We start from the raw sequence: 16,041 nt of genomic DNA on the forward strand, positions 1-16,041 counted from the left end.
TCCTTCTTACAAGAAGGATTAGGACACAGAGAAGGAACAACAATCTCCTGATTGATATTCCTGTCAGTAACAACCTTAGGTAGAAACCCAGGCCTGGTACGCAAAACCACCTTATCAGCATGGAACACAAGATAAGGTGAGTCACATTGTAATGCAGATAGTTCAGAAACTCTTTGAGCTGAAGAAATAGCAACTAGGAATAAAACTTTCCAAGATAAAAGCTTAATATCCATGGAATGCATGGGTTCAAACGGAACCCCTTGAAGAACTCTCAGAACTAAATTTAAACTCCATGGCGGAGCAACAGATTTAAACACAGGCTTAAGAAGGCTGGCGTCTGTCGTCACTATAACCCAATCTGGCCTGCGGAAAAACATTCCCTGGGACAGATGATCCTGTGACAACCACCAAAGAAGAGAGTCTCTGGTCTCTTGATCCAGATTTATCTGAGGAGATGAATCCGCATAATCCCCATTCCACTGATTGAGCATGCATAGTTGCAGTGGTCTGAGATGCAAGCGAGCAAACGGAACTATGTCCATTGCCGCTACCATTAGCCCGATTACCTCCATACACTGAGCCACTGATGGCCGAAGAATGGAATGAAGAGCTCGGCAGGTGGACAAAATCTTTGATTTCCTGACCTCCGTCAGAAATATTTTCATTTCCACCGAGTCTATCAGAGTCCCTAGAAAGGAAACCCTTGTGAGGGGGAAAAGAGAACTCTTTTTTTTTTTTTACGTTCACCTTCCACCCGTGAGATCTTAGAAAAGCCAACACTAAGTCCGTGTGGGACTTGGCTAGTTGGAAAGTCGACGCTTGAATAAGAATTTAGTCTAGATAAGGGGCCACTGCTATGCCCCATGGCCTTAGAACCACCAGAAGGGACCCTAGCACCTTTGTGAAGATTCGTGGCGCCATGGCCAACCCGAAGGGAAGAGCCACAAACTACTGATAATGCTTGTCCAGAAAGGCGAACTTGAGGAACTGGTGATGATCTTTGTGGATAGGCATGTGTAGATATGCATCCTTTAAGTCCACGGTAGTCATATATTGACCCTCCTGGATCAATGGTAAGATAGTCCGAATGGTCTCCATCTTGAAGGATGGGACTCTTAGGAATTGGTTTAGGATCTTGAGATCTAGAATTGGTCTGAAAGTTCCCTCTTTCTTGGGAACCACAAACAGATTGGAGTAGAACCCCTGTCCCTGCTCTGCTTTTTGGACTGGGCAGATCACTCCCATGGTAAAAAGGTCTTCTACACAGCGTAAGAATGCCTCTCTTTTTGTCGGGTTTACAGACAATTGAGAAAGATGGAACCTCCCCCTTGGAGGGGAATCCTTGAAATCTAGAAGGTATCCCTGGGTTACAATTTCTACGGCCCAGGAATCCTGAACGTCTCTTTCCCAGGCCTGAGCAAAGAGAGAGAGCCTGCCCCCTACTAGATCCGGTCCCGGATCGGGGGCTACCCCTTCATGCTGACTTATTGGCAGCAGCAGGCTTTTTGGCCTGTTTACCCTTGTTCCAAGCCTGATTAGGTCTCCAGGTTGGCTTGGGTTGAGCAAAGTTCCCCTCTTGCTTTCCACCAGAGGAAGAGGAATTGGGACCACTCTTGAAGCTTCGAAAGGAACGAAAATTATTTTGTTTGGTCCTTGACTTATTTGACTTATCCTGAGGGAGGGTATGACCCTTCCCTCCAGTAATGTCTGAAATGATCTCTTTCAGTGAAGGCCCGAATAGGGTCTTACCTTTGAAAGGGATGGACAAAAGCTTAGATTTAGATGACACATCAGCTGACCAGGACTTAAGCCATAACGCTCTTCGCGCTAAAATGGCAAAACCTGAATTCTTTGCCGCTAACTTAGCAAGATGAAAAGCGGCGTCTGTAATAAAAGAATTAGCCAACTTAAGAGCCTTAATTCTGTCCAAAATATCATCTAGTGGGGTCTCCATCTAAAGAGCCTCTTCTAGAGCCTCAAACCAAAAAGCAGCTGCAGTGGTTACCGGAACAATGCAGGCTATAGGTTGAAGAAGAAAACCTTGATGAACAAAAATGTTCTTTAGGAGACCCTGTAACTTTTTATCCATAGGATCAATGAAAGCACAACTGTCTTCAATAGGTATAGTTGTACGCTTAGCCAGAGTAGAAATAGCTCCCTCCACCTTAGGGACCATCTGCCATGAGTCCTTTATGGTGTCAGAAATGGGGAACATTTTCTTAAAAACAGGAGGGGGAGTGAACGGAATACCTGGTCTATCACACTCCTTAGTAACAATGTCGGAAATCCTCTTAGGGACCTGAAATACATCAGTGTAAACAGGAACCTCTAAATATTTGTCCATCTTACACAATTTCTCTGGAACGACAATAGGGTCACAATCATCCAGAGTAGCTAAAACCTCCCTGAGCAATAAACGGAGGTGCTCTAGCTTAAATTTAAATGCCGTCATATCTGAATCTGTCTGAGGGAACATCTTTCCTGAATCAGAAATCTCTCCCTCAAACAGCAAATCCCTCATCCCTACCTCAGAACATTGTGAGGGAATATCGGATACGGCTACTAAAGCATCAGAAGGCTCAGCATTTGTTCTTAACCCAGAGCTACTGCGCTTCCCTTGCAACCCTGGCAGTTTAGATAAAACTTCTGTGAGGGTAGTATTCATAACTGAAGCCATATCTTGCAAGGTGAAAGAATTAGATGCACTAGAAGTACTTGGCGTCGCTTGTGCGGGCGTAACTGGTTGTGACACTTGGGGAGAACTAGATGGCGAAACCTGATTTCCTTCTGTCTGAGAATCATTTAATGCCAAATTCTTATAAGTCAAAATATGCTGTTTGCAATTTATAGACATATCAGTACAATTGGGACACATTCTTAGAGGGGGTTCCACAATGGCTTCTAAACAAATTGAACAATGAGTGTCCTCAGTGTCAGACATGTAGGCTAGTAATGAAGCAAGCAAGCTTGGAAAACACTTTATTTAATGAAAAAAACACAATTTGCAAAAACGGTACTGTACCTTTAAGAAAAAAAAAGGCACACACAAACTGCAAAACAGGTTAAAATTGCTTCAAAAATTCCGAAATTTTAACAGTGTACCCACTAAGCTTTAGAAGGATTGCACCACAAGTAAAAAAACAATAGACTCCCAAATGAAAAAAAAGGATTGATAATTGTCTAAAACCGGTTAAAAACCCCTAAAGCACCCTCTGCTGTGGCCCTACCTGCCCTTAGGAAATGATAATATGGGGTTTAAAGCTTCAATTAGTCCCTCAGAAGACTATCAGGACCTCAGGAGAAGTTGCTTGTTGCTTGTAAATGCTAGGCCCTGCCCACCTCACTCGATGTTGCTGGGGCCTACACAAAACTAACAAACCCTGCCTGAAAGCCATGTGGGTTATAAACAACCCCAAAGAATCCACAAGCAAATTTCCCATAAAACTGAAAACGTTACTCCCAGACACAAAAACATTTGTCCCAAATTCACATAACAAACTGAGTGCCCACAAAAAATTAACCCTTTATGCAAGCTAGTAAAAACCTCTGATAACACTAGGATTACTGCTTACCCTTCCCCTAATGGGGACACTGTCAGCCTTTCTGAGTTAACACAGTCTCTGCAGAAAATATGACTGAACATACCTCATTGCTGTATAGCAAGAAACCGTTCCTCACATTGAAGTTTTCCTATACTCCTCAGCTTCTGTGGGAACAGCAGTGGACCTTAGTAACAAATGCTAAGATCATCATCCTCTAGGCAGAAATCTTCATCTATGTCCTGCCTGAGAGTAAATAGTACAACACCGGTACCATTTAAAAATAACAAACTCTTGATTGAAGAGAAAATAAAATCTAACAGTTTAACACCTCTTCTCTTTACCCTTCCAGCTTAGAGCCAGCAAAGAGAATTACTGGGGGGTGGAGTTAGGGGGGGAGCTATATAGACAGCTCTGCTGTGGTGCTGTGGCTCTGCTGTTAGGAAGGACAATATCCCACAAGTAAGGATGAATTTGTGGACTCGGTACATCATGCAAAAGAAATGTGCATATTATCTTTGCACTATTGTAGGATCATAGGTTGAGTTTATAGGCTAGGTTATATTTTTCATTGGTTTGGTTTTTATATTAAAGTAAGCAAGACAAAGTTATTGTCGTTACCTAACTGCTAGCTGAGTTCATGGAAAATGACAAATGCCCAAATAACCATAAAATGACTGTGAAAGATTTGAAACATCTGTGAATTCAGCACTAATTTCTTAAGCAGCCATTAGAAACGTTATTTAAAAGGTTTTGTCATAATGAAATAACAACACTTTACAGACCTCTAAGCACACGCTGGAGTTCTGAGGAATCCTATTTTTTTGCTGTAACATTCATTAGCCTATTTTGTGCTTGAATTATTATTCTTTATTTATAAAGCGCCAACAGATTCTGAAGCGCTGTCCATGGGTACAAGTTAAAACAGTGAAACAATACAATATAAGACAACATTTTAGAGACAAATACAGGGGGAAATGAGGGCACTATTGGTGTGGGAACTACAATCCTGTGAATCTACTTGTTTAACAGTTACCAAAAACTACAATGCACAGATACCAGTTAATGAATAAACAAGTATCACATCAAGGAATTAAAGGGATATGAAACCCAAAAATGTTATTTTGTGATTCAAAGCATTCAATTTTAAAAAAGTTTCCAATTTACTTCTGTTATCAATTTTGCTTGGTTCGAATTGGCATTCTTTAGTGAAGGGATAAATAGGTAGGCATTTGTAGCACTACATGGCAGGAAATAGTGCTGCCATCTTGCTAATGTATAACATTCTTACAAAACTGCTGCCATCTAGTGCTCTTGCTAATGTATAACATTCTTACAAAACTGCTGCCATCTAGTGCTCTTGCTAATGTATAACATTCTTACAAAACTGCTGCCATCTAGTGCTCTTGCTAATGTATAACATTCTTACAAAAGTGCTGCCGTATAGTGCACCAGAAATGTGCACACTCATGAGCTTACGTCCCTGCTTTACAACAAAAGATACCAAGAGGACAAAAGAAAAATTGATAGTAGAAGTAAATTAGAAAGTTGCTTAAAGTTACATGCTGTGTCTGAATCATGAAAGGAAATAATTTGGGATTCATGTTCCTTTAATAAACTATTTTGTATGCATTCTTGTAAACAGGTTAATCATCCTCAATAATAAAAAATAAAAAATACTCAGCACTCCTAAATAATACAAAGAAGAAATAATTTTAATTTATAGCAGGAAAAATGCCAAAATCAGAAAATATATAGTCAACACACAAAACCAAGGTGCAAGGTCCCCAACCTATCCTCACTCAGACTCACATACAGCATACACTCGCATACAATACACTTCCCCTTAGGCGTCCCTAAGGGGAAAAAATAGAGGCGTCTTTTGAGAAGATACACAGTTCTATGATGTGAATAAGTAACTCAGGGGCAAAACAAGTTGATACTTTGTAATCCAAATAGAAATAAAAAGTCACACTTGATTGAAGCTCATTACAAACATCAGAAGAGTGGTAACAATTGTAATCCACATGTAATGCAACAAACTATCCAACTTGATTGTAGTTTATAGAGCAAAGTTCACTGCCCCTATGTAACCACCATACACATAGGACACTCCTATCCTTATAGGTCTCACACCTCTAGATACCAAGATGTATTACATTGATCTCATACATAAATAAGACTTCCCAGTCCGTAACACTTCTGACTTTGTCCCCGGACAATATGTAAACCTCTCTACAACTGAATCGTGTGGTGCAGTAATAATTGTAGCGTAAATAAAACACAATTGTAAATGTCCACCAGGCTACCCAGAAAAACCTGTACGCTGTGTCAACTTGCAATAGTAGATATAAAGTATACTTGCTTCCGTCCGGCTTCCTGTCGGATAACGCTTAAAGGGACAGTCAAGTCCAAAAAAACTTTCATGATTTAAATAGGGCATGCAATTTTAAACAACTTCCCAATTTACTTTTATCACCAATTTTGCTTTGTTCTCTTGGTATTCTTAGTTAAAAGCTAAAACTAGGAGGTTCATATGCTAATTTCTTAGACCCTGAAGACTGCCTCTAATCTGAATGCATTTTGACCACTAGAGGGCATTAGTTCACATGTTTCATATAGATAACATTGAGCTCATGCACGTAAAGTGACCTAGGACTGAGCACTGATTGGCTAAACTGCATGTCTGTCAAAAGAACTGAAATAAGGGGGCAGCAGTCAGCAGAAGCTTAATATATATTAATATAACTGTGTTGGTTGTGCAAAACTAGGGAACGGGTAATAAAGGGATTATCTTTCTTTTTAAACAACAAAAATTCTGGTGTTGACTGTCCCTTTAATCAGCGTGCAGTGTGTCTGTTCCTGCAAGCAAAGGGAGATATACTTGCTAGTATCCTATCCGGCTTCCAGTTGAATATCGCTCCGTGAGCGTGATGTACTGCACAAGAACTGTCACATATAACAGTTGTAAGAGGCTATTGGAGATCCAGATTACAATCAGAGGGAGATCTATGCATACAGTGGATTTCGAAAAGACAGCCTTAGACCAACACTCTAATGCACGTTTCGGGCTCCACCCTTTCTCCTTGAGAAAGCATCTGTGCGTATGTGTCAAGTTTTTTAGTTTTCATGATGTGGAATTCTTCCAGGGAGAGGGTATGGTGGATTTCCTGGTGTCATTGTGTTATTGTTGGTATTTTATCAGATTTCCAATTTCTTGCTATCATTAATTTGAAGCTATTGCTTAGGATATTGAATAGCTTTTTTGAGGTTTTATTAAAGAGCCATAGGCATGGATCCAGTGGGATATTAAATTCTAAGATTTTACTTGCTTCTCGTGCTTTGAGCTAAAACGCCTGAGATATTAGGACACTGCCACCAAATGTAGGCCATGTGTCCTATTGGGGAACCGCATCTCCAGCAGTCTGCGGAGCTGAGATTATATATTTTTTACATCTGGTTGGCAGGATTTTAGTATTGAGTTCTAAATATTTACAAGAGATAGAGGATTGGCGTTAACAATCTGACCATATTTCTATTTTGAGGATGGATTGATATATATGAGATGCATTGTCTGTAAAATAGCCAGTAGTTGAAAGCTAAGAAGCCCATTGTGACCAGATCCTCAGGTGTGGTGGATTGTTGTTCGTTTCCTAGGTGAAAAATCTGGAGTGATCTGTTTGTCGGGCCTAGTATTTTTTTGGGGTGTAAAAGTCCTGGCGTAAATTCTAGGTTATGGGTTAAGGGTCTTAGTGGTGATATTTTAGAAGAGATATATAGGTATTCTATATTAATTTTATCCCAAACAGTGAAGGTTTCTTTTATGATTCTTGTAGAGTCTTGTAGTAGTGTCTTGCAGTAGTGTATCTCTGTCTTTTGGGAACCAGCATAGCGCTCCTAAGTGGGTGGTTTGTGTGATATCATGTTCTAGTTGGACCCAGATTTTATTTTGTATGTTAGAGAACCAGTCTATGACGCGTTGTAAGCAAATCGCTTGTCTATATTTATGGAGATCAGGGACTCCTAGACCGCCCATTGGAAGAAGCATTCATTTCTTATTAATTCGGGCCTTAGAGTTTCTCCAGATAAATTCTAATAGTTTTTTTTTTGTAGTGAGATTATAAAAGTATTTGGAAGTGGGATAGGGAGGGTGAAATATGTATAGTAGGCATTGAAGAATATTCATTTTAATAAGATTGATTCTGCCTAACCATGATGTGTGTTTTCTCATCCAAGAGGAAAGGTCTGTAATTATGTCTGTGAGAAGTGGTTTGTAATTGAGATTGAAGAGGTCGTCTGGATTGGAGGTCAGATGTATCCCTAGGTATTTGAGGGAGGATTGTTGCCATTTAAATGGGCATATTTTTCGGACTATGTGTTCTTCATTGGGAGGTAGGTTAATATTTAATATTTCAGATTTGATTTTATTGATTAAAAAGTTTTAGCTGTTGTATAATATGTGGTATAGTAGTTTGGGGATTAGTGATGCAGAATAATATGTCATCTGCGTATAGCATTAACTTGTGCTGTGTGTTTGCTATTTTCAGACCTGTGATATTGGGATGGTTCCGAATTTTTAGGGTGAGTATTTCAATCACACATGTGAATAATAGTGGAGAGAGGGGACAGCCTTGTCGGGTGCCATTTGCTATAGTAAAAGGGGCTGATAGTGAGCCGTTAACCCTTACCCGAGTTGAGGGGGATGTGTACATTGCAAAAATTTTGGTTAAGAATTTAGGACCTATTCCCATTAAAAAAAGAATATCTTTCAGAAATTGCCAACTGACATGATCGAACACTTTCTCCGCGTCAGTTGCCAAAACTAGGAGAGGGATGTGGTGCATTTTGGGATGTTCTATTAGGTGGATAACTCGGATCCTGTTGTCTTTTGCTTCCCTTGAAGGGACAAATCCAACTTGATCTTTATGTATTAGTTCTTGGAGGACCGTGTTTAGTCGGTTGGTTTTTGCTAAAATTTTTGAGATCGGTATTTAATAGGGAAATTGGTCTATAGTTTTCTTTGTATGCAGCGTCTTTGCCAAGTTTGGAGATAATAGAGATATGTGCTTCTAGTGCTTGGGGAGAGAATGGATTGGTGTCTGTTATGGAGTTAAAAAGGGAAAGTAAATGAGGGGATGGGATATTTAAGTACCTTTTGTAGTAGTAATTAGTGTAGCCGTCCGGGCCAGGGACTTTGTCTTTAATAACTCTTTGAATTTCCTTGAGTGAGAAAGGGTTATCTAAGAGGTTCCATTATTCTTGGGTTATGTTGGGGATGTTGATATCTGATAAGTACAGGTCTATTGGGGTTTTGTTTTCCTCTGTGTTAGGCAATTGGGTAAGATTATACAGGGTTTGGTAGTATGTCCGAAAGGTTTCTGCGATTGTTGTGGTATTATTATGTGTAGTGTTATTGCAAGACTTGATCAAGAGGATATATGATCTGTTTATTTTATGTTTTAATCTTCTTGTGAAAATGTTGCTGCATTTGTTGTCGCCTTCATAATAAGTTTGACGAAGTTTGAAAGCCAATTGTTTGCATTCCCTCCTTAGGTGGTGGTTGATTTAGTTTTTTTCTGTCTGTAGATCTGTAATTAGGGTTTTGTTTGTAGGATCTAATTGGAGTTTGGATTCTAGGTCCAAAATTTTATTGAGGGAGTCGTGTAGGGCTATTCGTTGTTGTTTAATAAAATGAGAGTGAGAACTTATTAGTTCCCCTCTCATATGACTTTTGTGGGCTTCTCGCACTATTTGAAAATTGGGGACTGAACCTTTGTTGATACCAAAGTATTCTATTAATTTTTTTTTTTCACTATAAAGTGGGTGGTTCAAAAGTTTTTCATTGATCCTCCATATATATGGTGTTGGTGAAGCTGATGACCATCGGATTGTGCATAATACCATTGAGTGGTCTGACCATGTAGTGGGTTGGATGGTGATGTGGGTTGCTAGGGCTAGAGAGACATCTAAAAAGAAGTAATCTATTCTGGAAAATCGTGCGTGTGGGTGTGAGAAAAAAGTGTAGTCCCTGGAGTCAGCGTGATGAATTCGCCAGGTGTCATAGATGGAAATGTCTCTCAGTTGTCATTTGATTTTGCTAATTATTCTATGGGGGGTGGATTATCTACTTGGGGTTCTAAAGTTGTGTTGAGATCACATCCTACAATTTTGCTACTTCCAATATTTTGTCTGAGAGGGCTGTTATCTGGATTTGTGTTGGGGGCATAGATACTTACTAGAGTAACAATTGTGTTATATAATTTCCCAATTAGTATCAAATATCTGCCTTTCGCAGTCTCTATGAGCATTATGTAGTTGAAAGGGAATTCCCTTTTTGAAAAGTATTCCTACTCCCTTTGTCTTAACAGTGTTTGAGGCGTAAAATGCAGGGCCAAATTTAAATAAGAATGTTTTAGATTCTCTACCTTTTATGTAATGTGATTCTTGTAGGATAATTATATCACCTTTTTTATTGGCAAAGTCTTTAAGGGCTATTTTTCTTTTATATGAGTTATTTAAGCCCTTTGAAGTGATTGTAAGGAAAAATAGTTCTTTTTTTATCCAGTGTGGGCATGTGGGGGTCTTGTAGTAGTGTTAAATATATAATGTACTTGATGTGTGATGTTGTGGAATTTCTAGAATTCTGGGTTAGGGTCTGTGCTTGGAAAGTACCTGAAAGTGTAACAAGTTTACAGTGCCATACTATACAAAGTATTAAACATACATTATAAGAATTAGAACAATAACAAATAAACATTGGTTCTTGGTTAAATACCAAGAGGTAGCTTAGTATAACAATTACTTAAGGAGAAGGTCCGACAACTATTGGGACCTTTAAAGTTAATCATGTGGGTAACATTTTTAACATAACTATGTGGCTACTAGGTAGCTTATATATATCTAGTCTGTTATGATTACATAATAGAGTCTTTGAAGGGTCAAAGTGATAATCTCATGTAGCGAGAAATAGAATAAGGTGATAATTATGAGAGTAACTCATATTTTAAAATTGTAACAAATTAGTTCTGGCAGGTAAATATTGCCAGTATGTTCATGTTGTGTTAAATGAACATATCATGTGTAAGAGTAATCATAGTAAGCCTATGTAGTTATACATACGGATGTTTCTAAGTCTTCAGCGGGAAGTTGGACGGTTTTGTCTAGTTCAAGTGTTTTCCTTGTTGGTAGGCATAGTGAGGTTAGGACTATCTTTCCTTTTTTGAGATTGGACTCTCTGCCATGGTGGTCTTATGCTGGGAATGTTGTTGCCTTTTGGTTTAAAGTATAGAGCGTCCGTTGAATTTGTAGGTGAGCCTGGAAGTTTCAGTGGGATTCCCAATCCTTTTTAAAGTTTATCCAAGTCCTGTGGGCCTTTGTAGATTAGAGTATTTCCCTCATATGGAATGATCAAGCTGAAGGGAAAGCTCCATCAATATTTTATGCATTTTTCTTGTAGGATGGTAGTGATAAAATGTGTTTCTCTTCTTTTTTGAATGGTGCTAGGGCAGAGGTCTGAGTAGATTTGTACTGAATGGTCCAAGTAGGATATCGAATGTGAAGATCTCGCTTTCTGCCAGACTTCTTCTCTGTCTGCGAACCTTAAGAATTTCAGAATGACATCCCTAGGGAGGAGGAGAGAGTCTTAGTGCCCTGTGAGCTCTCTCAATTTAAATCAGCGGAGCTTGTGGCGTTTCTTTGATGTGTTGGAACATTGGAGATAGGGCAGGAGTTATGTTGCTTTAATATGTTCAGGGATACCTCTGATGCGGAGAATGCTCCTTCTGCACCTATTCTCCAGGTCTTCTATTTTCTCCTGTAGTTGGTCTAATTTTGTTTCATGTATATTAGTTTAAGTGGAAATTGACCCCATCATCCCATTGATATTGTCTTGTGTATCTTCTACTTGTTCTATTCTGTTTCCCAAGTCAGTGATGTCATGTTTCATGCTTGATAATTCAGAAGTGATGATCGATTTGAGGGAGTCAAAATCTTCTTTCGTTGGTCTTGCTTAAGTTGAGTCATATACTCAATGGAATGTGGTGTAGATGGTGGTGTGTCTTGTGGTTGTTCTGTTGTAGTGTGGTCATCTGAGACAGCTTGAGGTGCAGCTTCTGCAGGCTGAAAGAAGGAGCTAATTGAAGCTCTCAAGGTGGAATGAGATTTAGATTGTTTATCCCCTTTGTTGTTTTTTTAGAAGCCATTATAGTAAGCTGTGTAATATTAATTCTCATAGCTGAAGTAATAATAGGGGTCTATTCCATTAGTGAATCACACCACTTATTTAGATTACTTTCTGTGTGGAGATTTAAATACATTTTGTTATATTTATGTTGCCTGTATAAGAATGAGCATGTATAGAGACGTCTGCTTTTTCAGTACAGGCAATTGTTAAGCTGGGCGCTGTATTTTTCCTTCTGCTTAGAATGTTAGAAATAGTATTATTGGCAGCGGTGTGAATTACATCCCTTTATATATCCATTTGCTGGAGTTGTTACCTAGTATTTTTTTTATTTTTTTTTAGTGGGTATTAAGAGTCAGGCATACTTGGGAATGTCTTTTTCTGCTTGAGATTGCTGCGTTTTTTCAGACCGACATCTTGGGTTGATATTTCTAAGTAGTCCTAGCTGTTAGCCACTGTATTTTTCTGTTGGGGCTGAGCTATATATCTCTCAATGTTGATTGAGATCGTGTAGTGCGCTACATTGTCGCTTGTCTGCTCTGTCTTAGCTACTGCACCTGGTAGTGGAATTTGAGGAGCTCCGTGTTAGGACGTATGTATACCAAGATGGCGGATGTCCGTGTCCTAAAATTTATAACGGATCTCAGCTCCTCGGACGGGTACTCATCAGAGTCACATTGATATCTAGGATGTTTGCCTAGTATGCAGGGTCGATTGTCAGGATTCTGCATGCTCGTCTAAAGGCTTTTGTCCTATAGTTGTCTCGGAGCTATGTGTCTATGTGGCCATTTGCCTGCTTGGCCAAGCTCCACCTCCCTTGTTTCATATTTTTTATTAGATAGTATTATGAGTGTAACTATAATTTGACATTTTTTATGTGTTTTGTGACACTTTTTTGTTTTGCAAAACGGTTAAATTACATAAGATATTTTTGTTTATATTTGGTACCAATCCCTCTCCAAACTGTCCTATTTTACAGATGCAAGTATTCCAAAATCAAAACCATTTCCAGTCCCAAGCAGTTTCGATGGACACGGTATCCTAAAGCACGTTAATTTTAATTGCGATCACGTTTACTTTCAACTTGTAATATGAGCGCTGCATCCGACGGGTGCAAACACCTGCGATAAAACCCCTTTTCCCTTGCTCGTAACTCTTAGCATGCAATTTTGTAATTTGGCCCTTAATGACGGATTTAATGTTGTGGAGGACTACACTACTGAAGCTTAACTCTCCTTGTGTTTTAGTGGTATAATGAAAGATGATTCAGAAGTTGGCCTTGATCTGTAATATCTGTAAGTGCATGATAACATCAATCACAATGGGGCAGAAACCTACTATTTGAGAAAGAGAAAGCACTTTTTAACCAAATATATAACACCTAATTCTTTCATAAAGAAAGAAAATAATTGGGGCACAACATTTTTGTGCAATGAAAACAGAGAGGCTTTATAGCATAAATAAATATTACGGAGACTAATACATGTTAGCTTCCTTCATTTGTAGAATTGACCTTTGAGAATGGCCTTTATATAAACACTTTTGGCAAGATGGACATTGATGACTTGAAACATGACTGGACACTTACCAGTGAAGTCCTGGGCCTCCTTTAGTAAAATCAGACATTTTAAACAAAGGTAGCACTGCACATTTATTACCTAACAAAAACATACACAGGATATTGCTGAGAAAACAATATTTACTTACCCCCAGGTCATCGTAAGCCAGGAAAGTCTCTTTACTGTTGAGCCAACTCTCCACCTGATCCACGATGCTGAAAAATGACTGAAAGAAAATTTGCATTTCTTTATTGGTTGGTTATTGTTCTTAGCATTTATTAATACATTAGCTTCTTACAATTTAATCAAAATACAGAGCAGGGGTAATTAACTGCAAGGTTGAAATATAGGTAAAATTCACAAGCAGTAAATAGCCTTCTCATGTGATAGAAACCAGATTATTATAGTACTTTATTGAGCCTATTCACTGATTTGAAAGCAAACTCTCACATTTTATTAAATAGACACCATGAGTTGGAAAGGATTTTCTCGCTAAAATGAGATCTAATTTCAGTGCATCTGGCAATATTTTATAAAAAAGTGGCTTGACCCTCTCTGTCCCGACAGTGGAGATCATGTGCCTTTCATAGGAAACAGTAGGGTTTGCTTTTTGACAAAACATCTGCCCACATCTCCAGTGATCCTGGCTGTGAGGAGGGGGAGTGTATTCAAAGCATGTTTACACAACATAGAATGTGTGTTCACTAAATAGAAAAATTGGTTTCTGTGTAGTAACAGTTCAAATAATACATATGTAAACTAAGTTTCACTGTATATTCAGTAGATTTCATACAATTTAAAAATCAACTGAAAATGCAACTTTTGATGAATTCTGCAGTCTCAAAATTATTTAACCCCTTGAATAGAATCCCTCACAACAGTACAAATATGCAAAACAGGTGTTGTCTCAAACACACCAAATGCAACTAATCAAGGGCTTTATTAGTCAAAACAGTTGTCCAACAAGTTAAGAGAAGAGATCATTGCCCTTCACAAACAAGAAACAGGATACAAAAAGATAGCGAAGGCACTGAATGTTCCTAGAGACACCGTTGGAAGCACAGTTCGCAAGTTCAAAGTTATCGTGCTGGACGGTTACAGCACGCAGACCCAAGAATATTACTGAAGTGGAGGCCCTTGCTCATGAGGAATGGGCTAAGATTCTTTAGGAACGCTGCCAGAAGCTGATGTCTGGCTATGCATCTCGTTTGCAGCCGGTCTAAAAAGTAAAAGAGTGCTCTACTAAGTACTAAGATGCTTGCCATGTAGGGGTTGAATAATTTTGAGACTGCAGAATTCATTAAAAGTTGCATTTTCCGTTGAATTTGGGGAAACCAGTTGAGGCTATTTTAATTGCTTTTGTTTGATTTGTTCATTGCAAACATCTGAAAGTCTGTACATTTTGACAATAAACCTGATTTGGGTTTAATAACTTTAATTACAAATGTATATTATACATTTGTATACACTGAATTATTTGCATGTTTTATACTATAAAATGCAATAATATGTATGTAAAATCTTTTTGTAATTTAAATAAATGTGCTTTTTTTCTTTTTAGAACAAATATTTTGTGTTCAGGGTATTAATATCCCAAAGAAAACAATAGCCGCTTCCTCATTTTACCAAATGTGTTTTTTTTACTTTGCGCTGTGTAAAAACGTTTTTTTTTTTTTTTTTTGGAACTGGCGGTTTTTAACAAACATTTTTTATATAAATAACACATTTGTTAAAGTTCAGTCACAATATTATAGAAATTCAGCACACTGTGAATGTATATCGGCTATGAAAATAGAATATTGAAAACCCGTCAAATCAAAAGCATGTTTTACACAGCGCAAAGTAAAAAAAATGCACTTCGGTCAAATGAGAAAGCACTTTACATACATATTACAGCATTTTACTAAATAATACATAATAGTGTATACAGGTACACATCTCCAAATTCTGAATTTCAAAATTCAAACTTTTTCTGAAACCCAAACTTTTTAATTAATATTAAAAAAACTACTATTTTCCCTGCCTTTAAGTCAAAATCTTCTCTGCCTGTGTCTTCGGTTTAGGTTTGTGTTCTAAAATGTAAATAATAGTCTATATTTATTTAAAGGGACACTGAACCCAAATTTTTTCTTTTGTGATTAACATAGAGCATACACTTTTAAGCAACTTTCTAATTTACTCCTATTATCAAATGTTCTTCATTCTCTTGGTATCTTTATTTGAAAAGCAAGAATGTAAGTTTAGATGCCGGCCCATTTTTGGTGAACAACCTGCATTGTTCTTGCTGATTGGTCGATAAATTCACACGCCAATAAACAAGTGCTGTCCAATTGGCTGGCTCCTTAGCTTAGATGCCTTATTTTTCAAATAAAGATAGCAAGAGAACAAAGAAAAATTGATAATAGGAGTAAATTAGAAAGTTGCTTAAAATTACATGCGCTATCTGAATCACAAAATATTTTTTTTTGGGGTTCAGTGTCCCTTTAAAACAACAAATATTACCTTTATGATTACAGTACTGTACTATCTTTCTGAGGGTACTATGTATACAAAAGTATTACAATTTATACAAAACTACCTTTGGGTTACATGTATAAGCTGTATTATGACATGTAAATATTGCCTCAATGACATAAGATATTTTTGTTTATATTTGGTTCCATCCCCTCTCCAAACTGTCCTATTTTACAGATGTAAATATTCCAAAATCAAAACCTTTTCCAGTCCAAAGCAGTTTCGATAAAGGGTTTTCTACCTGTACACA

General features: G+C 38.0%; 1 protein-coding gene across 1 annotated transcript in view; it reads right to left on the minus strand.

Annotated features, from left to right (window-relative positions):
- SPTBN5 (spectrin beta, non-erythrocytic 5) overlaps window positions 1-16,041 on the minus strand; it is a 391,859-nt gene that overhangs the window by 112,227 nt on the left and 263,591 nt on the right. The window contains exon 41 of the mRNA XM_053697828.1: window positions 13,426-13,503. Coding sequence (XP_053553803.1) covers window positions 13,426-13,503 — 78 coding nt within the window. The remainder of the gene's footprint in view (window positions 1-13,425; window positions 13,504-16,041) is intronic.

This window comes from Bombina bombina, chromosome 1 (genome assembly GCF_027579735.1).
Source record: "Bombina bombina isolate aBomBom1 chromosome 1, aBomBom1.pri, whole genome shotgun sequence".
NCBI classification, from domain to species: Eukaryota; Metazoa; Chordata; class Amphibia; order Anura; family Bombinatoridae; genus Bombina; species Bombina bombina.